The sequence below is a fragment of the Martes martes genome (assembly GCF_963455335.1).
Source record: "Martes martes genome assembly, chromosome: 17".
In the NCBI taxonomy this organism is placed as follows: Eukaryota; Metazoa; Chordata; class Mammalia; order Carnivora; family Mustelidae; genus Martes; species Martes martes.
Window position 1 is genome coordinate 12987054 of NC_137905.1, and position 23437 is coordinate 13010490.

Consider the following 23437-nt stretch of genomic DNA (forward strand, 5'->3'; position numbering starts at 1 on the left):
ACCTTAGGTCTTCTCATGCACTCTCTTTCTCTCTCACAAATAAATAAATAAAATCTTTTTAAAAAGATGTCCTAAAGTAATACATTTCTAACTAAAATCTCTATTAACCTATTCATCCACACATTTATGTAAGACATAAAATGTTTGCTCTTGCTCGAAGAATTCACATTCTGGGGTGGGAGGCGAGAGGCAGAAAGCGAACCAAAAGCAAACAAGATGATTTTTGATGGGATGGAGATGTTCACTGAGTATAAACGATAAAACGTTGGAAACAACCTATACATCCCCAAGGTGACAGAAGTAGGGGGAGTTAGGTAATTTATGTGACATGAATTTAATGGACTATTATAATGCCGTGAAATCGATAACTATAACATGAAAAAAATACTTAGCCATATAATAAAAGGGTCAAATTTAAAATTGTATGCGTACGTTGTCTATGTAAAACACCCGTGTTTTGATGCATATGGACGAAAACTGGAAGGACCCAGAAGAAAAATAAAACGCTGCTGCGTGTATTCTTCGGAGTGATGGAATTACGGGGGGCGTCTAACGGCTCTTGGTTTCGTTTTGATTTTTGTCTTACATGCTACCACGTTAACAGCAGACACCAGCCGTCTACAGCATTCTCATGGGACTTACCTTTGTGTAAGTCTTTAGAATTCAGAGACACGTGACAGGTTTAAAATAAAGCATGGGTTACCTCAGTGTGAAGTAAGGCAAGGAAGCCAGGACTAAGACTTTGACTTCGCAGAGCCTGGGGACTTCAAGGCGCGACAACGGTGCTCCCGCCCGCGGTAGACACGCGTCAGCAAACGACCGGAAGAGGCGACGCTAAAGAACACGCGCGGCGCGGCGCGGAATAGTGACGCCTTGCGCCGGGCAGGAACTGACGTCACTTTCGTCAAGCCGCTTCCGGTCCTCGTGGGGGAGGTTCTCGCGGAGACAGCGGACTCAGGACTGGTGTTGGCGCGCGTGTGGTGAATTCTTTAGCGAGTCGACCTCACTTCCCGCCGGATCATGGCCACCGACTCGTGGGCCCTGGCAGTGGACGAGCAGGAAGCGGCTGTCAAGTCGGTCAGTGGCTTCAGCTCCCGCGGGGCGAACATAGCAGGGGCCCGATCGAACCCTGATACGAGTCCAGGGAGCTACCTACCCGGGTTGGGCAGGCTTGTGGCCCACATCTCCCTAGAGTTTGCTGCCTGGAATCGCGTAGCCCCGATTTGCGCCTGGGGCGAAAGAGACCAACGTCGGCCTTGTTCTGTTCATCTGGGCGGGTTAAAGACTTTTTTACCCTGTAGCAAGTTTTTTTCCCACTTTGTATGCTTTTTTTTCTGTTGCACTTCCTTTTCGGGGGTGGGGTTTGTAGGGAAATTTAGATGCTAATTCTCTTGTCTGTTTTCTGAGTGATTCTGTGCTAAACATTGTTTTTCGGTTTGTGCTTAACATGGTTGGCAGTTTGTAGCTCTTTGAAGAATAACAGATTCAGGTTCAGATTTAGTGTTTCAGTCTAGTGCAGATGTCAGCGGGAGGCCCTTCAAATTGTTTCGTTGATGTTTGAAGTGACGTTTTATTTCATATACTGGTTCTTTGATTAATGAAGACCCATTCAACTTAAGGTAATTAGAGTGTAAACTGGCTTTCTGTTCTGATATCTTAGTTAAGGTTAGTTTAGTGATAATGATAATTGATTTTGATAGTTTGTGTTTGTTTGATATTCTGAAGTCTTATATAACTTTTTTAATGGCTAAGTTACATATTTTTCCCCAGTCATCCTTGATTACATTGGGAGGATTGTCAGTTTGTCAGCAAATGTTACGGGCTAAATCCAGTGGAGTATAAAAAGAATCTTTACAGTCTAGTTAGGAAGGTGAGAATGTGGGAAGTGCTGTGAAAATGGTAAGAATAATGTGATAAGTGATCTCTGAGTGGAAGGAGGCCGTTTATGAGTAGGAAATAGCGAAATTCCTTATGAAGAAGTTTTTATTTCAAATGGATTTTAGAGAATGAGTCATTTAAGAGAGAGGTGAATGGCATTTTGGGAGAAAATGCTCAGAGGGGCTGGACTTGTCTAGAGAGCAAGAATCAGAACTCATTTTTGCTACAACTTCAGTTTATGGGTTGTAGTAGATGCTGAACAGAAAATACTGTATAGTGTACTTTGCAACTTTCGTTGAAAACTTAAAGAGGAGAGACTTAGCTTGGTTGATTTGGGGATTTTTCGGGAGGATATTGGACAAGATTAGATCTGAGAGCTGTCAAGATTTATCGAACTACAGAGAATATTAGAAGGAGTGATGTCCAAAGGAAAGGCAATCACTGTGACAGTCTAGCCCAGAAAGGGCCTATGTTGTTGGTTGGTGGAAGTGACAATGAAGAGATGGATTCAAGAGAATTGTGGCGTTATAACGAGCAGGATTTAGGAAAAAGGCAAAGGTTGCTGTTTGCAGTCAGGAGCCCACAGGTGGTATTAGTTAAATGCTAATAACAGGACTAGGGAAGTGGGAGGATGGGCACATTTTATATGGACGATGTTGAGTTCAGGTTTGGCTTTTTTAATTTTGAGGTAAGGAGGTCTCGTGGTAGGTACCTGTGTTGGGAATCCCCAGGAATAGTCCAGGTTCAGTGATTTCCTGGGAAGACTCACAAGACCTAGCATATGTTTGTACTCACAGCTATGATTTATTACAATGAAAAAATACAAAGCAAAATTTGCAGAAGGAAAAGGCACATCTGGCAAAGTCCGGAGGAAACCAGGCACCAGCTTCCAAGAGTCCTCTCTTAGTGGACTTACATACTCAGCTTAGTTTGAGTTTAAGCCCTGCCTCAGCTAATTGTAGCAGCACATGTGAAGTATTGTCAGGGAAGCTCCTTAGAGACTCAGTGCTCAGGGTTCTTATGGGGGGAGAGGTTGCTGTCACAAACTAACCCTCTGCCTAGTGTGTACCAAAATTCCAGACTTGGAGAAGGAAAGCAGGTGTTTAACATAAATCACATGTTTTTACAAACAGTTTAGGCATAGCAAACCCCTCAGCAGTTCTAGGAATGGTGGGAACCCCTCAGAAGTCTAAGACCCCAGATGCGGGACAGGGGCCAGCCTTGCAAGCTGGCTTTTCTAAGGATAGGAAACTGTTAGCTGTGTTATGTTTTCTGCGCAGCACCAATATTGCATTTGGAAATGTGGCATTGGAGTCAGGAGAAGAATCAGGGCAAGTAATAAAACAGGCTGTTACCCACAAATAAATCAGAGAGTATGACAAAGGTTAAGGTTCTGGCATAGGAGGATTTAAAATCCACTATTTCACACCAGAGCTTTCCTAAAAGATAGTTGGTTTCAAATCTTTTTAAGCCTATGACTCTAATCTAGCTGTGATACTATGAATATTGTAAATGTAGGTCTAAACATACTTGGTATCTGGTTTTAATCACTCTGCTTCTCAGGAAGCTGGTATAAATAAATGTGTTACGACATTGCTTCCTAGGGGCGTCTGGGTGGCTCAGTCATTTGAGTGTGCGACTTTTAGTTTTCGGCTCAGTTCACGACCTCTGAGTTGTGGGATGTAGCCCCGTGTCGGGCTTGGAGTGCAGAGCAGAGTCAGCTTGGGCTTCCCTCCCTTTCCCTTCGCCTCTGCCCCTAACCCCTGCTTGCACAAGCTCTCTCTTTCTCTCTCTGTCTAAAAAAATAAAATCTTTAAAACAAAATACTGCTTCTTATTAGTTGGGGAAGACTACCCCCCTTTTTTTATTTTACCATGTAGACTTGTGTACCTTAGCTTAAGAATAATTCATGATAATTAGGTTATGTGACTGTGCTCTCAAGTGTACAGGTAGTAGATGAAAATGACAGAGAAGAGGACAGAGAAAGCACAATGATAAAGATTTTACATTTATACACCATGAGGATTTTTGTTTGATTTAAGCTTTTGTGGTCAAGGATATGCCTTGAGTCTTCCCTACATATAAAAACAGGTTTGGAGGGGAAGGAGAGGTCGGGGAGTTTAGTTTGGTTGCAGTTTTAGGAACCCTGATAAAAAGTTCTGAGAGTTTGAATTAGTAGAAAGGACCTGATGCCAGTTCACTTGTCACTGTCATCTCTTCCAACACAAATGGCTTCCTTTGTTGCCTCTTTTTGGCCAAATCACCAGTTTAATTCCTTTCTTTTCCCTGATCAGCCAAAAACAAAAACCCAAAGGCAACCCTAAGAATCTTTCAGAGACATAATCTGACCCTTTTGCAGTTAGAGTTGTCATAGAGGTAGATCTTGAAGCCTCGTTGAAGTGTCTTTGAGTGCCTTAGAGTTCACCCCTTCATGGATCAGGGACTCTGGTGGGACTGACAGAACGTTCGTTAGCCACCCTTCAGGAGCTACTCTGTTAGTTTGGATAGGGGAAAGATGCTTTTATCATAACTGAAAATCTGTGTCCAGTGTCAAGGACACTGCCTTCTGTGAGAGGCATGATTAATAATCAGAACGGTCCTCACTGAAGATGAATACAGAATGAAGGAGAATGGGAGTTGACTGGCCTGCCTCTTTCCCTTGGTGGAGTTACATCTCAAGACAGGAATACTCATCTGCCGGTAGTTTTTCCCTTGAATACAGCCTGATAAATGCTGACAAACTCTTAGATTTCTCTAGCTTCTAAGCTTGTCATCTTATGTTAGCACATATATTTGTCAAACAAATTATAATACAGTAGATTTGGTTACGGTTTTCTTTTTCACCAGTAGGCTTTGAGACTAATCAGCCTGGTTGAATTGGGCATTCCAGACTGCCTCATTTGCATTTTCAGCCCATCCCAAGATTAGTCAGCTTGTGTGGATCCCTGTGTATTAGCCTAAAAATAGGGGTTAATCAGTGGATAAGTTCTGGTATAAAATACCTTCTCTGTTGTGTGCCAGCTTTCCCATTGGCCTTAGGGAAAAGGTGGCTATCTGCAGTAGTGTGTTGATCTGATTTTTCTCTGGAAGACCTGGTTTTAAAGAGAGGAGATGAATATTCCTGTGTGAGGGTGGATTTCTCCCAAAGACCAAGAGTAGAGTCAGTTGCGGAGAGGGGGAATGGAGGAGGAAGTATTTCTCAATGTCCTCAGGGAACAGTGGTAGTCATCATAAGGATAATGAATGATTGCATCAGTTGAGGGATCATTTTGAAGGAAGGGCTTGGGGCCTAGCACTGGATTGGGGGTGCTCTTCAGAACCTGTTAACATACCTTTATAATACCCATGTCTGTACTTACTCTTAAGAATACCTTGAGTGTGGAAAAATAGTTCTCATGAGATCGGAAACTTCATTACAAATGTATAAATTATTGGTCTGCTTGCACTTTCATTTGTAGCTTAGTAAGCAAGTTTGCATTGACCAGGACTAGTGGCCAAAATAAAAAAACCTTTTGTTCAAGTTTCCAAAATATTCTAAATCAGGAATATGAATTTGTGGAGTCTTTCATCAAAAATAAATAACTTTTTGGGATGCCTGGGTGGCTCAGTGGGTTAGGCCTCTGCTTTGGCTTGGGTCATGATCTCAGGGTCCTGGGATCAAGCCCCGCATCGGGCTCTGCTCGGCAGGGGGCCTGCTTCCTCCCCTCTCTCTCTCTCTGCCTGCCTCTCTGCCTACTTGTGATCTCTGTCAACTAAATAAATAAAATCTTTTAAAAAAAATAACTTTTTTACCTAAGTCATAGTGGAGGTGGTTGATAAGGCAGGAAAGAAGGCTATAATTTATTTGCTAAGTGTTGCATTAATACAGCCTGGGTTTCAGGACTAAAAGCTGAGATGGTATTGTTTTTTACCGTATCGAGAAGGAAAACTGAGTGTGTCTGCCATTGAAAAGCTATCATAGGTATTTAATGAAGGCAGATGTTCTAGAAAGAGCATAAGTTGAAAGAAAAGTAGAGGTTTGAGACTGCTGTCAAACTTTTTTCCCATCTGGGGCGCTTGGGTGGCTTAGTCATTAAGCGTCTGCCTTCAGCTGAGGTCATGATCCCAGGGTCCTGCTCAGCGGGAAGCCTGCTTCTCCCTTTCCCACTCCCCCTGCTTGTATTCCCTCCCTTGCGCACACGCTCGCTCTCTCTCTCTCTCTCTATCTCTGTCTCTCAAATACATAAATAAAATCTTAAAACAAAACAAAACTTTTTTTTCCCATCTGCTCTGTTAGTCCCCTCCCCTTTTAAGGTTCTTGAAGATGTGAAATGATGTCTTCACCCAACCTTGTAGGATTTCTGCTTGAACAGGACAACTCCCTGAATATAGGTGCTACTAGACTTTCACTAGGGAACTTCTCTTTGCTCAAGGGACTTCCTTTCCTTTGATTGGGTCATTTGCTTAACTCTGTTTCCTTTTATTTCCATTCAGATGAGTAATTTGCAAATCAAGGAAGAAAAAGTCAAACCAGATACCAATGGTGAGTCACTTGTAACTACTAGGTGGATACACACTATACACGTGCTCTCCTGCTTTCCTGCTTTGCAGTAGTAGCTGCAGCGTGAAAAGGCCTTTCACTTAGCATAATGTTTCGCAAATGACGGCACTGTATTTGAGAGCCAGTCAGTTCCGTTGCTGAAGAGGATACATTAGTTTTACAGATTTTACCTAGTCTCTGGCTCCTGCCACTGTTCTTTTGGTAGTGTTTCTTTACATTTTTAACTTAATTTTTTGAAAAGTTAATCTGGGTTCAAAATTCAGCGTGTAAACAGGTAAAAGGCCTCCTTTTTGTCCAGGACTGTCATTTAGCCAGTCGTTACTCTCTATTAGTTTGGTGGGGCTGCCATTCCAGGTCACAGATTGAGTGGTTTAAACAGTCAAAGTTTCTTGTCTCACAGTTCTTGAGCCAGAAATCTGAGATCAAGATGTCAGTAGGGTTGGTTCCTTCTGAAGTTTTCAGAACTTAATCTTCAAGTTTTTAATCCATTTTGAGTTAATTTTTGTGTGTGGTTAAGATAGCGGTCCAGTTCTGTTCTTCTACATGTAGCTCTCCATTTTTCCCAACACTGGTTCCTGAAGAGACTGTCCTTTCTCTGTTGTGTATTCTAGGCTCCTTTGTCATACATTAGTTGACTGTGTATGCATGGGTTTATTTCTGGTCATGGTTTATTCCATTGGTCAATGTGTCTGTTGTTATACAAGTACCATACTGTTTTAATTATATAGCTTGGTAATATAGTTTGAAACCAGGGAGCATAATGCCTCCAGCTTTGTTTTTCTTTCTCAAGATTGCTTTGGGGGGTGGGGGCGGAGATTGCTTTGGCTGTTCAGGAGTTTTGTGGTTGCATACAAATTTTTAAATTGTTCTATTTCTGTGAAGAATGCCATTGGAATTTTGATAGGATTTGCACTGATTTTGTGTGTCGCTTTTGGTATATGGACACTTTAACAGTATTCTTCCAATTCATGAATAAGGAAAACCTTCCTATTTATTTGTGTCTTCAGTTTCTTTCATTCATGTTTACAGTGTTTAGTACACAGGCCTTTCACCTCCTTGGTTAAATTTATTCCTAGGTATTTAATTATTTTTAATGGAATTGTAAATGGCATTTTTTTTCTTAATTTCTCTTTCCAATAATTCATTATTAGTGTACAGAAACTCGCCAGATTTTTGTGTATCAATTTTTGCATCCTGCAACTTTACTAAATTCATTTATTGGTTCTAACAGTATTTTGATGGCATCTTGAGACTTTTTGTACATAATATCATATCATCTGGAAATATTGACAGTTTTACTTCTTCCTTTCCAATTTGGATGCCTTTTATTTTTTGTATCCATTTACATTTAATATAAATGGTGGGTTAAAATTGATATGGTGGGTTTAGTTAAGCAGTTTTACTATTTGATTTGTCTTTCATAATTTTTCTACCTCTCTTTTCCTGCCTTTTGGGTTAATTGAATATCTTAGAATTCCACTTTAATTTATCTATTGGCATTTTAGCTATAGTCTTTGCATTATTTTATGACTTTTTTAAAGATTTCTTCATATAAGTCTTGCATATTTTTTGTTAACTTTATTTCTGGGTGCAGGGTTTCATCTTTTTAATTGCTATTATAAATAGGATCTTTTAAGTTATATTTCTGTATTTACGAAAGCTACTGATTTCTATTTACTTCTTCTGTACTTTTTTATCTTTTGCTCAGATATATTATTTTAGTCGTTTTTAAGTTATACTTAGTCCTGCAGGTTTACAGTCCTGTAATCACAAAAAGTGATCATTTTACCTCTTCCTTTTAATTGTGTTTGCTAAAATAATAGTATATTTTAAAATAGGATAAGCAAGTCAGAGGTGACATATTCTGATCAGTATGAAGTCAGCCAACATATCTAGAAAGTTGAAATTTTCTTATGTGCTTTCTAGGAATAAAAACCCATTAAATATAAAGAAATGCCAAATATTTACATTTTGATCACTTATGTAAGATTCGGTATTTATGTTGTCACACCTTTCAGATGGGTTTGAAATTTGCCTTTATGATGACACCTGTTTTCTTGTGTAGGTGTTATTAAAACCAATGTCACTGCAGAGAAAACAGAAGAAGAAGAGAAAGGTAATTACTTTTTAAAACTCTGTAGCAGGAAACAACATGTGACCCAAGATTTGCCTTTCTGGAGACAGAGGCACTAGATCAAAGAGATGTGGAGGAATCACAAAGGAGATCGAGAAGCAGTCAGTGAGGTAGAAGGAGAACCAAAAGAGAGGGATATCCAGAGACCAGAAGAAGGAAGTGTTTCAAAAGTAGGTAGTCAAATATAGGTAATAAATTGATTAGGGAGATATAAAAATGGATTGTTCACTTGATTTAGCAGCGTAGAAGCCACTGGTGTGCTCAACAAGGGCCTTTGAGGTTTCAAGTGCAGAGGCTAAATACAAAAGCCTATTCAGTGTACATTTGGCAGCAGGGGAGGGCAGGAAGTGGGGGCAATGAGCGTAGACAGCCTTTCCAGGGAATGTCCTATAAAGGGGAGTAGAGAAATAGGACAGCAACTGGATGGCGATGGGGACTAAAGGAAGAAGTAAGTTCATAATGAGATGTTAAAATGTGTGCACATGCAGTGGGGGAACGTTCCAGTGGAAGGGGAAGCTGATAATGCAAGACATAGTTAGTGTCAGGAGAAATATCCTTATAGGCAAGAGAGGCTGGGACCTGTTGCACCAATGCAGGTGTTAGCCTTAAGCACAGGCTGTTCCTCCCAGGTTACCAGAGGGAACACAGAGTATGCACACAAAGCAGGTGGGTGTGTAGGTGTGTTACTGCAGTGTCTGAGGTGCTTCTGATCACTTGTACATCTCTGTGAAGGAAGACGCGGGTTCATCAGATGAGTGAGAAGGAGGAGGGATGAGAAGAGAGGTGGAGGTGGAGATCTGCGAAGAGTGAATGAGTAGAGAGTAGAAACGAGAAGACTTACAGGGCAGGGCAGCCCAACTGAGTGTGGTGGTCAAGAATCTAAAGCGAGACCTGTCGGTGTCGGTGTGATTGTTTTTCTCCAGTCGTGCTCAGCGGCCCAGGTGCTGGTGCAGAGCCAGGGAGAAAGAGAGATTTCATGGGGGTGGGTTTGCCAAATGAGTATGAAGGCGATCTGCTGGTTTCTTCCCGACAGAGGACAGAGCTGCCCAGTCCTTACTCAACAAGCTGATCCGAAGCAACCTGGTGGATAACACAAACCAGGTGGAAGTCCTGCAGCGGGACCCTAACTCCCCACTCTACTCCGTGAAGTCCTTTGAGGAGCTTCGACTGTGAGTGTCTGTTCCCTGGAACAGCTGTTCCTTGTTGGTCCCGCCTTTCTAAAACTGAGCATCTCAGAGATTTTTGGGGAATTTTACTTTTTGCCTTTATTTTTAAGAATCTTAATGTATTCACTTCTTTGATTAGTTAATAATTCACATGATTCAAAAGTGAGAAAGTATGGAAAAGTTTATGGTGATGGTTTCTCTCCCACCCTTGTCTCTTGGCTACCCAGTTCTCCTCCTCTTGGGAGGGATTTTTAAATGCCACAAATTTATTCATCATAGCTGAAAGTCTTTTTTCTTTTATGCTCTTAGAACTTTCAATAAAATATTGGCTGACAGGTGATTTCTGGATGTCAGGAACATTTCTTATTAGGTAAGCCCTTTTGTTAGACTACAGGGTTTACGGTCTTGAGAACACTTTATCTGCTTTTACATAATCAATCAAAAGAGCCTATGCCGGATTCCTAGTACCTACGGTGGAAAGCAGCCTTCAGTATTCCGGAACGTAAAAAACAAAAAAACAAAAACCAATTCAGAACCCAGAATTAAGCCACAAGGGAGCACTTTTATGGCACTGTGCTAAGAATGACTTCTAACATCTCTTTACTTTAAAGGCAGAATTGTGGAAGGTCATACCAAGTTTTTTTGTTTCTCTCAGCATATTAGTAAGGAAGTATTTATGAATCCTTGTTTTACATACATGCTACTGGGCTGGGTATCATGAGTAACATAAGACATAACTACCATTCTTACTGCCTGCCAGGACCGGAATCACAGACAGAAAATAGCTGGTGAATAAGAAAGTGATGGAATTGGGGCACCTGGGTGGCTTAGTGGGTTAAAGCCTCTACCTTCAGCTCAGGTCATGATCCCAGTGTCCTGGGATCGAGCCCCGCATTGGGCTCTCTGCTCAGCAGGGAGTCTGCTTCCCCTCCTCGCTCTCTGCCTGCCTCTCTGCCTACCTGTGATCCCTGTCTGTCAAATAAATAAATCTTTAAAAAAAAAAAAGTGATGGAATTAATAGATTCTTTGCCTTAATCAGCAAAATCTATAGTATGCCCACTATGGGCAAATAAGGGCTACATTCTTGGCAACTTATTACCACTGCTTTAGAGTAAGAGACATTTAAACTATGAGAGCTAACTAAAACCAAATCAATTCATTACTAAAGTGATAGCTAAGAACAAGTTTTTTAAAGCATGGCTTTTTTTTAAATGTTCTTAGGAAATTATATTTTTCTATGTGTATTCCCTCCATCAGGGGCTTCATTGACCAAATCTGTCATCTCTGCCTCTGTTTATAAACTAGATCAGGGCAGCGAGTTGTGCTCTTTTGTTTCCCGAAGCGACAGTTTGCTTTTCCAAGGATTGATGGTTTTTAAACCCCATTTCATTTAAAGGACTTGAGCTCCCAGTCCAACCAGTGAGGAACTGTTCTCTCTGAAAAGTCAAGTTCTCTCTGATTTAGTAGTTGTTGGCTAGAGGAAACAAAAAATGAAACTTAAGTGGCCTTGCTTTGTTTTTGTGCTTAAAATTTTTTAATTAATCTGCAAAATAAGAGAAAAATAATGAACCACCAGAAGCTCTTGGATCATTTGGATCTTCATCAGTTGTGACTTTGTTTCCTTAGCAACCAAATCAAAATCTGCCGAGATTCATAGCCTTTTCTTCCAAACAGAAGACACCACAGGTTATGCTTTCAGGTCTTTGTATCTGAGAACCAACATAGGCCAGAAGAATTTGCCATTTAGAGAGCCTGTTAACTCCAAGGAGGGCTCAGAGAACAGAAGTCTTGACTCGGTTTGACTCTTCTTTACAGTCTGGTGGGATTTTTGTTGAACACCCTGTCAGTGTGGAGGTAGCAGGGAGCTAATTGTAAATGCAGTGGAAGAGCAACTTGAGGGCCACCTGGGTGGCTCAGTCACTTAAGCCTCTGCCTTTAGCTCAGGTCATGATCCCAGGGTCTTGGGATCGAGCCCCACAATGGGCTCCCTGCTCAGTGGAGAGCCTGCTTCTCCCTCTCCCTCTGCCACTCTGCCTACTTGTGCTCTTTATCTCTCTGTCAAATAAATAAATAATTTTTTTTTAAAAAACAAAAGGAAGAGCAACTTGAATTTGATATTTGTTGTGCATCTACTTACATAAGCTGGTGCTTTCCTATTCTTCATTTTTGACTAGACATAATAACTAAATATGAACATTTGGAAAGTTAAGTATGGTAATTGAACACTCCTACCTATTTACTGTAGATCAGGTAATAGAAACTGGTTGAATCAGTTTTCTTCTTCTTTTTTTTTTTTTTAAAGATTTTGTTTAGCTAGAGAGGGAACACAAGCAGCGGGAGTGAGAGAGGGAGAAGCAGGCTTCCTGCTGAGCAGGGAGCCCAATGCGGGGCTCAGTCCCAGGACTCTGGGACCACGACCTGAGCCGAAGGCAGTCGCTTAACAACCTAGCCACCAGGTACCGCAATTTTCTTATTTCTTGACTGTCCTGAGTATTTGCATGGCCGGCTTTAAAAGGACCATGGAATACAAAATGACTGTGGTTCAGTTTAACATCTGCTTCAAGAAATTAAAACTGAATCTCATTCCGTAAGGGGACTTCTGTATGTTACTGGTATAGTAGCAGTATATTTTTAACTATGTCTTTTATAATTCATTTTATGCAAATTATAAGATTGATATGAATTAATACATACCACTCTTGCAATATTCAGGGAACATTTGTCCTCCAAGGCCAGTCATATTTGTGGATCTGCTGAAAGCATGAATTTCTCCAAGAACTGAAGCTAGTCTGTATTTTTGGAATTGCACAAGAGTTGCAGATTAAGGGGCACCTGGGTGGCTCAGTCGGTTAAGCTTCTGCCTTCGGCTCAGGTCATGATCCCAGAGTCCTGGGATCGAGCCCTGCATCAGGCTCAGTGGGGAGCCTGCTTCTCCCTCTCCCTCTGCCTGCTGCTCCCCCTGCTTGTGCTGTCAAATGAATAAAAATAAAACCTTAAAAGAAGAGTTGCAGATTAAGATTTAGTAGGAAAAGATGGTGGCTTGGTTTCATTTTAGATATTTTTAAGGCATTAGAAAAATATGTCTGACAAAGATAGGAAACGTTCTTTGCTAGATTAGGGAAAGCTAAAATTCTAGGCTTTTAAAACAGTTTGAGCGACTAGGAATCCATTCTTTCTCTCCCTGGCTTCCTAGGAAACCACAGCTTCTCCAGGGAGTCTATGCCATGGGCTTCAATCGACCATCCAAGATACAAGAGAATGCATTACCCATGATGCTTGCTGAGCCGTGAGTATGCAGGATTTGGTTGAGTGTCTTATACCAATAACTGTTAACTCTTCTTGAGAACAAGATGGGATGTTTGGGACAGCATGTTTCTTCAGGAAAACCACTTGAGCAAGTGCAGAGAGTCATTTGAAATTTGGTACAGCTTCTGCCTTTCCACTTAACAGTAAAAGCTGATGGGGTGCCTGGGTGGCTCAGTCGGTCAAGCATCGCACTCTTGGTTTCAGCTCAGATTGCGATCTCAGGTCATGAACTCAGGGTTGTGAGGTCCAGCTCCACACAGGGCTCCACGGTTAGCATGGAATCTGCTTGAGACTCTCTCCATTTCCCTCTCCCTCTGCTCCTCTCCCCACTCCCCTACCCACTCGCATGCACACACTTTCTCTCTCTCTCTCAAATAAATAAAATCTTTTTTTTTAAGATTTTATTTATTTATTTGACACAGAGAGAGATCACAAGTAGGCAGAGAGAGAGAGGGAGAAGCAGGCTCCCTGCTGAGCAGAGAGCCTGATGCGGGGCTCGATCCCAGGACCCTGAGATCATGACCTGAGCCAAAGGCAGAGGCTCAATTGGTAGAGCATGTGACTCTTGATATCGGGGTTGTGGGTTCGAGCTCCATATTGGGTGTAGAGATTACTTTAAAAAATAAAATCTTTAAAACAGTGGCACTTGGGTGGCTCAGTTGGTTAAGTGGCTCCCTTCGGCTCAGGTCATGATCTCAGGGTCCTGGCATTGAGCCCCACATCAGGCTCCCTGCTCAGTGGGGAGTCGACTTTTCCCTCTCCCACTGCTCATGTGTCCACACTCTTTCTCTGAAATAAAATCTTTAAAACAAACAAAACTGATGAAGAGAGCTAATGTTGTTATTCTGTGCAATTTTAAAATTTGGGGTTTTAAAAAAAGATTTATTTCTTTATTTGAGAGATCATGCACATGAGTGAGTGCAGGGAGGGGCAGAGGAGGAGAGAAACTTTAGCAGTAGAAAACTGGCATCCTACTCTATGTAGTAAACTTTTCCATTCAACTCCATTATTTTTCTTATTTAATGACAAAAATTCTACCCATTTCCCTGACTGGGTTACGTTAAATAAAATGTGGAAGTTCCCTCTAAAGCATCTGTTTGACTTGGTGTCTTATATTTTCGTAAAGAAGGGAAAGGGAACACACAGAGGGAGCCAAGTCCTAGAGAGGCATTATAGCTCAGGAGAAAATGCCTCCGGGGATTTGCCTCAGCACAGAGTTTACTTGCAGTGTTAATTTCCATGGGGCCCCTCGGGTACAAAACTAGGGCACTCTGGCTGTGCTGGAATCTAGAGTGAAGATTTCTTGGCGTGAACGCATCTACATCATTATGTCCCTTAATATTTAAGCAGTTTTTTGACAGCGTATAAAAAATATACCATTGTGTTCAGTGCAGAAAACCTGGACTAAAGGGAGAAAGCTCTGCATGCCTACCACCCAAAAAGAACTTTTGATACCGTATTGTGTTTAAACAGTTTTATTTTCAGTTCTGTTCTTCCTTGATCCAGCCCCCAGAACCTGATTGCCCAGTCTCAGTCGGGTACTGGTAAAACAGCTGCCTTCGTCCTGGCCATGCTCAGCCGAGTGGAACCAGCAGAGAAATACCCCCAGGTGAGGGCTGGGGGATCCTGAGGGCCCTGGCTTGCCTGCCCTGAGCAAGGCAGTGCCATACAGTGGGGGGTTAATGGTGGTGCCCCTAAAGGGGTCTAAATGTTTACTGTGGCTCAGGCAGAGCCAGGTCATGCACTAGGCCACAGTCTGGGTAGAATTCATTCAGAAGCAGCAGTCTTAAACAGTGGCTTCCAAAGGCATCCCCCCAGCCAGGGCTCCCTGTTGTAGGTTTGGGCCTACAGGTGAAAAGTGGGCATGGTTGGAAAGGATGTGGTTCCCTGTACTTTTGAGTGGCAGTAAGGTCAGCATGTTGTTGCTTTAGGGCCTGTTGTCTATTACTGAAAGGCTCTTCTAAACTCAACCTTTATGATCTCCCTGTTAGTGTTTGTGCCTCTCCCCAACATATGAGCTGGCGCTTCAAACAGGAAAAGTGATTGAGCAGATGGGCAAGTTTCATCCAGAACTGAAGCTTGCTTATGCTGTCCGAGGCAATAAATGTGAGTATAAAGGGCTAAGACCGAAGCAGTGGGCAGGACAGGGTGGTTGGGTGTTTGAATTTTGAAGGTATGATAGTATTAAATTTTCCGGTTCAGTTGAGCTTAGGGCCCACTGCATCACTTTCGGGAAATCTGTTTTAAACTTGCTATTTAACAGTCGTTTCTACTCTTTTTTTTTTTTTTTTTTTCATTTCTACTCTTAAAAGAAGATTTTGAGTTGTTGTAAAAAAATCTTTGTATGAGTCATGGAGTTCTTAAAGTCTGGCGTTCTTCCCAGAGAAAACAGGGTTTGAATTCAGCATGCAGAGTTCTTAAAGCTGCTTATTACTAACAAGGGATTAGTAGGTGTGAGGATGGTAGGTTGGAGTCCTATCCCTTTGTTTAAAAACAAGCACAGCCTTAGTAAGAGTAAACTAGGAGCACGTACGGATAACTTGGTCTTATCAAAACCAGAAATCCTTCCACATTTCTTCCACCATTTTTTTCTCCCATGTATTTTATAGAATGTAATGTAGAGAACATGGAGTAAAGTGAAAGGAGGGGCAGGTAGAAAATGGTTCATTAGAAAGTTATCACAGTATATAAAACTATAAGTCAGTAAGGAAAAAGTAAGCGGTGTAAATAAGGAGAGAGTCTAATAGTAAAAGAGGCCCGGTTGAACAGACTCTTCACAAAAGCCTCATTTATCATCAGGGAAATGTTAAGTTAAAACCACTGTATGCCTCTCAGATGGGCAGAAGTGAAGCAGTCTGATGATACTAAGTATTGATGGAGATGTCCACACTTGATCTTAGCCAAAAGGCCGAGAAGCGATGATGGAGATGTCCAAAAACTGGAATGCCCATACGTTCCTGGTAGGGAGTATACAATGGTATAGTTATATTCTGGAAGCAGTTTGGCATTGCTTAGAAAAACTACAGACAGACCTCCCTTTGACCCAAGCAGTTTATAATTGCCTGGAGCAGTGGTTCTCAAACTTTTTCATTTCTTTCTTTCTTTTTTTTTTTTTAAGATTTTATTTATTTATTTGACAGAGAGAGAGATCACAAGTAGGCAGAGAGGCAGGCAGAGAGAGGGGGAAGCAGGCTCCCTGCTGAGCAGAGAGCCTGATACAGGGCTCGATCCCAGGACCCTGGGACCATGACCCGAGCCGAAGGCAGAGGCTTAACCCACTGAGCCACCCAGATGCCCCCATTAATTACCTTCTGATGCTTGAATATCCCTGCATATGTGTTGTTTCCCACATGTTAATATACAACAGGGTTAATTCCTAATCATGGAGTATTGGTCACAGGCTTTGCGCATTAGTAATGTTGATAGGTGGTTGTACCAGGTCAGCTCCCACCAGCTATAATTCGAAAGTAATATGTTTTTTAAACCAGAGAATTTGTACTTAGGAAAACTGTCTACATATTAGAATGTCTAACAAAGCAAAAACGCAGTGGGCCAGGGTCCTGGGACTCACAAGTACCAACTAAAGAAAAACCTATGAACCGTGAGTGAATGTATGGTGGGAAGTGAGTAAGAGTGATGTTGAGGAGAATGAGTGGGATGATGTTGAATCACAGGAGGAAGCAGGAAGGAGATATGATGCTTATTGAGAGTTCATTGCAGAGGATTGAATCCTGACCACGATGCAGTTAAGATGGGTGCCCTTGTGCCTGCTTTATAGTAGAAGAACCCAAGACTTTTGGATAACACTCCTGTGTATGTGTTTTGACATCTGGAGTTAACTTGTTTTACTAACTCTGGAAGGATGGGCAAAGCTTTGATTTCCAAAGCTGGTTTTGCCATGGAAATCCCCACAGAAAACATCTTGTCTCCACAGTGGAAAGAGGTCAGAAGATCAGTGAGCACATTGTCATTGGCACCCCTGGGACTGTTCTGGACTGGTGCGCCAAGCTCAAGTTCATTGACCCCAAGAAGATCAAGGTGTTTGTTCTGGATGAGGCTGACGTGATGATAGCTACTCAGGGCCACCAAGATCAGAGCATCCGCATCCAGAGGTAGGAACACTTGAGTCAAGAGGAACTTCTCAGCCTCCTGAGCTGCAGCATCTTCTCCTTTTCCTTCAAACACCTCTTCTTGGTCCTGTCAGGTTCTTTTTCTAGTACCTCCAGAAGCATTTGTTTGATGGGCCACTTCCTCATCAGCACTGAGCTGGGGTTGAGGAAGGAGACTTAGGGAATCTAACCCCAGCCCCATTCCTGCCCCACGGCTGCTCTCACCTCTTCCCCGCTGTTCTCCTCCCCCTTTTGCTGTTTTCCTGGGCACGTAGCCCATGCAAGCCCCGGGCCGCTGTCTTCTGTTCGTTCCAGAAAAGACTCGGGATCATGCCCCATACCTGGGTCTTCCCTTGCAGGATGCTGCCCAGGAACTGCCAGATGCTGCTTTTCTCTGCCACCTTCGAAGACTCTGTCTGGAAGTTTGCCCAGAAAGTGGTCCCAGACCCAAACATTATCAAGCTGAAGCGCGAGGAGGAGACACTGGACACCATCAAGCAGTATTACGTGCTGTGCAATAACAGAGATGAGAAGTTCCAGGCCTTGTGTAACCTATATGGGGCCATCACCATCGCTCAAGCCATGATCTTCTGCCATGTGAGTAGCAGTGGCAGCAGCAGCCCTGGAGGGTGAGGAGCGGCCCTGGAGGGTGTGCCTGCCCCTCCTCTCAGCCAGCGCCACCTCAGTGCTGAGGCGGGCCAGCTGCCCTGTGTGGCCAGAAAGGAAATGATGAATCACCTCCACCTGCCCCAGGGAGTATTCTCAGACTTAACGAGTTTATGAGGGAAAGACTGTGAAGATTTGAACCTTCTTTGGTCCCACTTCTTAAGAGATAACTTGGAAAAAAACTTCAAATAACACCCAACGAAATAATTATATAAAACATTAAGAATATAGACTGTTTGGGAATGAAGACTTTTGGCTCACACCACACTCTTCCTAGCGGAACACTAAGATGATTTAAGTAATTCATCTAAAAAAATGACAGGGCTAGAAGTATTTTTGAAATTGGCAAGCCTATCCTGATGACTGAACTCAGCAGGTCTTCATGTACTTTTCGTGGCAACAAGCCACTTTTTTGCTGTTATCTTTTTCTTTAACAAGTCTGTTCGTTTAAAACAATTCTGTTCTCCCCAGACCCGCAAAACAGCGAGCTGGCTGGCAGCAGAGCTCTCCAAAGAAGGCCACCAGGTGGCGCTGCTGAGTGGCGAAATGATGGTGGAGCAGAGGGCTGCGGTGATCGAGCGCTTCCGAGAGGGCAAAGAGAAGGTGCTGGTGACCACCAACGTGTGTGCCCGCGGTGAGCAGAGAATGTGTCTGACCGCCAGGCCCTGGTAGCCAGGGAGTCCTGTACGGGGCGCTCCGCCGGTTTGGGGGAGTCCACGTGGGCTTGGTTCTCTCCTGGAGAGACTGGATTCCCCCAGCACAGGAGAACTGCCACCGAAGCCAGAGGTGCCGATGGGCTGGAAGGACATAGAGCAGCAGCTCACTGGCCCGGGACGGTGTCTGCTCTCTCTGGGGCCCCCACGGAGGTTTCAGCTGCGTTTTCTGATCCTTGTGTCTAGCAGAGGGTCTCTTCTTGAGGTCATAATTTTGTCAGCACTTGCCTAGGTTCTGTCTTTCCCCCTGGGTTCTGCTGCGTGCCCCCGGTCCCCGAATGCCAGAGCCGGCCTGCCCCAGACTCTTCCTTCCACCCGAAGCTGGTGTGTGTCGGCCTCACTTGGTTGGCAGTGATTTTCAGCTCCCGTCCTGACTGCTCTCCACCTGCCTTTCATGCAGGTATTGATGTCGAACAGGTTTCTGTCGTCATCAACTTTGACCTCCCCGTGGACAAGGATGGGAACCCGGACAACGAGACCTACCTGCACCGGATCGGGCGCACGGGCCGCTTTGGCAAGAGGGGCCTGGCAGTGAACATGGTTGACAGCAAGCACAGCATGAACATCCTCAACAGAATCCAGGAGCATTTTAGTGAGTGCCTGGGAGTGGCCCCCAGGGAGGGGGGAAGGGTCGGTTCTCCCATGGCCCCAAGAGAGGCCCGTGTCTTTGACACACAGTCCCCTCCTTCCCTACAATATGGAAGTTCTCAAAGAGCACACCTGGCAAGTTTTCAGGGTCAGGGATGCAAAGGACTGTGCCCCCCTGGCCAGGCCGAGGGACCTAGGGCTCTCTCTGTCCCTCACTTGGGCACCGGGAGTCTCTGGGGTCAAGTGCAAGACTGCTGTGGCCAGAGGTATGGTCCTGTTCCTAGGCCGGGCAGAACTCTGTGTTTCCTCTCTCTCTGCCGTGCTGTCCCTTTCCTAGGTGTGTGTCTCCACAGTAGGCCCGCATTGATTGCTCTCTGAATTCTCATTTTCCTCCCCAGATAAGAAAATAGAAAGACTGGACACGGATGATTTGGATGAGATTGAGAAAATAGCCAACTGAGACGCTCCACCAGTCACCAGTGCCCACCCCTGGCACTCCGCCTGCATGGGAGACCAGTGCTTTCACGGCACAGGCCTCGACAGTCACCACAAAGACAAACGCAGAGAAGAAGAAACTACCTACCTCATTTTAAATTACGTTTGGACTCGACAAAAATTGTGCAAATGATGGGGGAAGGTAGAAGGAAAATTTTGCATTTTGGAATAAGTAGTCCTCCCCCTGCCCCTTCCCCCTTTTAAGCCATGGTTTTTCCCCATCTTTATAATAATCTAGTCGCTATGGATAATCGCGGAGCCTAGGAATCCCTGCTTGTTTTGTCGGTGGGGTGATAGGACCAGTCTCCTGCCCCTGCAGAAATGGTAGATGTAGAGTGCGAGAGAGACCTCACAGCACAGGTGTGCGGGCCCCGCTGCACAGATGGAGTGTGGGGAGCAGCAACAGAGACACCCGTGAGCTTTCCCCCTTCTCGGTCCCTTACTGGAGACCTGCTGCCAATGTCTCCTGCCCTCGGGGCCATCTTCCTTCTAAATCCAGTGACGTTTCAGCTGACCCCTTTTACTTCTGTTCCCAGTGCCAGAGGTTGTCCGTTTCTCTTCGGGTGAGCATCTTGGGTACTTTTGTAAATCTCTGATTTGGAGAGAAACACGGAAGTCAGTGAATCTTCAGAGGGCTTGGTCTGGCCAGGGTAGGTGGACCCTTTCAGAATCTAGGCCTTCCTGTTGCTGCCGTTGCTGTGTCTGCGCAGGCACGGGTGGTCGGTCGTGGCACCCAGGAGACACCAGGTGAGTTTCTGACACACACCTGGCCAAGTGAGTTGGGTCTTATCTCCGGGGTGTCACGCTGTGCCTGGAGGTGAGCAGCAGCGTTTGGAAAGGAAGTTAGGACCAAGTGGAAACTCTGATAGTGCTCTTTATCTGTAATAGTGGATCCGTTGGCTACTTTAACTCAGAGGTCATCTATATGCATAAGGACAGATAAATTCGAGCTATACCCATCATTCATTATGTTCAGAAATTTTAAGGTAATTATGAAAGGCTTTACTAATCATGATTCATTTTTATTTGTATTTTTCTGCTAATTAGACTAATACATGCTCATTAAAAAAGGTGTGTGTGTGTGTGTGTACATACATAAGGAGCAGGTGCTGTCTCTCCCCGCCTCTCTGGAATCACCATTGCTGGCATTTTGATGAACATTCAATAATATTTCCTTCTGTTTACATATCCAAGTTTTTACAAAAATGTGAACATCCTACTCAGGCTCTAGCGCACCGCGCCTTTTCACTCAGTAGCGTTATCTCGACATGTGTCATGTCCAGCACACAGGCATATGCATTGCGTTCGTGGCTTCTCTAGTGACAGGTGCGGGAGGTGGCCACGGTGCCACGGCTCGCAGCCTCACTCACCTCTGCCCTGTGAAAGTTGCTGTAGGATCTGTTCCTGGAAGTCCTGGTGCTGGGTCAGAGAGAGGAGACTTAGATGATTTTAATCCATTCCCAATTTACCCTACCAAAAAGTTTTTACCAATTTACATTATTGTAGTGATACAGAAGTACCTATTTTCTTTCCTGCTGGCCAATCCTCTCTATTGTCAATTTTTACAAATTTTCCAGTTTGAGTAGCAAAAATAAATGACATCATTGCATTCTGTATTTAGTGCGCTTTGGCAAACTTTTTCAGTTTATTGGATATTCGTATTTTTGCCTTTTGGGATACTACCCATTCTTGCTTCATCACTTTACTATTGAATTGTCAGCCCTTAATGATTTTAAGCCACCGCTATGTTAAGGAAATTGGACTTTATCTTGAGTGGTGAATGTTTTCCTCATTTGTCTTTATAAACTAATTTTCATAATATTATGCAAAAGTTTAATATTACTCAGATTTCATTTTTAAGAAATCTGGATTTATGCCATGGCTAGAAGAGTCTTCCTCATCCCTGTGTCATAAACCCCAATGTATCCTCTACTCATCCCAGTATTATAAATTATTTACTCATGTATCCTGTGGTGGCAATTGTTGGGGAGTAAATCTTCTAAATTCCTATAGATCTTTAAATGTTTTTCCCTGTTTATTTGCAGCAAGTGATTATTACGGGTTGTCCCCGAGAGTGAATGGATGGCAGAGCTGTGGGTGTGGGCTGGAGTCCATGCCCCCAGGGAATGAGAATACAAAGGGTCCACTGGGAAGGGATGTGAGTGAATGAAGGGCTGGGTGTCCCTGCAGGTGTCACCAGGTGCAAGAGAGTGGCTGCAAGTATGTGAGGGGTGGATGCAAGCTGGAGGTGGGAGTGCGGTTTGGAAAAGAGAGGTGGGCAAGAAGGGGAGCCAGATTCCAGAGAGGGGACAAGACGGGGGTGGGGGGGGAAGAGGTCCTCAAGGGAGACAAGGAGATGGAGGAGGCCAGGTGGGGCACCAGCGTTCCAGTTAAAGTGATACCCACTATGACCCCAACACAACAGTGATACAAAAAGGTAAAAACCAGAAAACACCCTGCCTGACCCCAAAACAAGATCGATATTTCTGTAGACGCGCAATAGGGTAAACATGCAAAGTGGTGAGCCAGGGCTGAAGCCAAAAATTTGCTGGGCTTCAGTCCAGAAACAAAGTAACTACCGGCTGTTCTGTCTTACGGAGCGGAGGCCGCTGGAAGCATTGCGTACAAGACCAGAACCAAAGCCAGGCTCGCTGCTGGGAGGGAGCCGGACTGGAACCTGAGCTGCGAGCTGGCTGGATGTGAGGCTTTCGTTAACACCCAGACCCATGAAGCGGGTGGGAGGACTTGGACCACCCACCCCCTGTTATAACAGGCAGTTGACACAATCCTGTTGACTCTGCCTGCTCTGTGAGATCCCCAGACTACTGAATGTCAGCAGACCTGTTCTAGAATAAAAGCCAAAAGGGCAGGAGCTGGATGGAGCCAACTGCTAGATGCACCTGTGGGTTGTCAGGGGGAAGAAATCTATGCGAAGAAAGAGTACAAACATCAAATTGACTCCAGATAAAACTACTTTTAAGGAATGGCCTGATAAAAGACTTCAAGTACGTATGAATGTTAAGAGAAAAAAAGCATTTCACTAAAAAAGAGCATGAAATTATTAAGTCAATTTAGACAAAAGCTGAAACTCAACAGAAGCTGGCTGTTAAAGTCACTGGTAACTGGAAGCTGGCCGTGCTGAGCGTGTTTACCATCAAAGTCAGCAAACTACAAATCAGAGTTTTGTTCTTAGACAATTCACCCGCATAAAACAAAATAATAAATATTAGAAATTTTAAGAAAAGAGGAAGGTAGTCATTGAGATAAAGTCAATAAATGGGAATCCTAGATTAAAATCCTAATTAGGAGTGCCTGGGTGGCTCAGTCGGTTAAGCATCTGCCTTCAGCCTCAGGTCATGGTCCTGAGGTCCTGGGATGGAGCCCTGTATCAGGCTCCCTGATCAGCAGGGAGCCTGCTGCTCCCCCAACTCGTGCTCTCTTGCTGAGTCGTTCTCTGAAATAAAATCTTTTTAAAAATAAAATCCAAATTATCCTGGCCCTGTCAGTGGAGCATAGGACTCTTGGTCTCAGGATTGAGTTCGAGCCCCAAGTTGGGTGTAGAGATTACTTAAGCATACAATCTTAAAGAAAATTCTAATTATATTCTCATTTTTTTTTAAAGTATTAAAACACAATCCAAATTTCAGTAGATTCAGCCTGGGTGGCTCAGTCAGTTGCGCATCCAACTTTTGATCTCAGCTCGGGTCTTGATCTAATGGTTGTGAGCTCAGTTGTCCCCCATCGCCCCTGAGTTGGGCTCCATGCTGAGCATGCAGCTTACTTAAAAACAAACAAACAAAAAAACCCATTTCTTGCTTTAAAGTCCAACATGGAAGTCCTTT

At 43.7% G+C, this 23437-nt stretch overlaps 1 protein-coding gene across 2 annotated transcripts; it reads left to right on the forward strand.

Annotated features, from left to right (window-relative positions):
- The first annotated feature begins 917 nt into the window (after positions 1-917).
- LOC308358609 (ATP-dependent RNA helicase DDX19A) lies at positions 918-21631 on the forward strand. 2 transcript variants are annotated; one of them, XM_080828871.1, is made up of 12 exons: positions 918-1077; positions 6352-6400; positions 8484-8534; positions 9586-9721; positions 12912-13004; positions 14531-14633; positions 15016-15130; positions 16959-17136; positions 17493-17730; positions 18271-18433; positions 18913-19104; positions 19499-21631. In XM_080828871.1, exons 1-12 carry the CDS (start codon positions 1021-1023, stop codon positions 19558-19560), a joined length of 1437 nt encoding a protein of 478 aa, XP_080684997.1. In that variant the 5' UTR covers positions 918-1020; the 3' UTR covers positions 19561-21631. The 2 variants fall into 2 exon arrangements, with proteins under 2 accessions (XP_080684997.1, XP_080684998.1); XM_080828872.1 differs by lacking the exons at positions 918-1077; positions 6352-6400; positions 8484-8534 and adding an exon at positions 10028-10088 and having other exon boundaries at positions 9660-9721; positions 19499-21614.
- The last annotated feature ends 1806 nt before the right edge of the window (positions 21632-23437 follow it).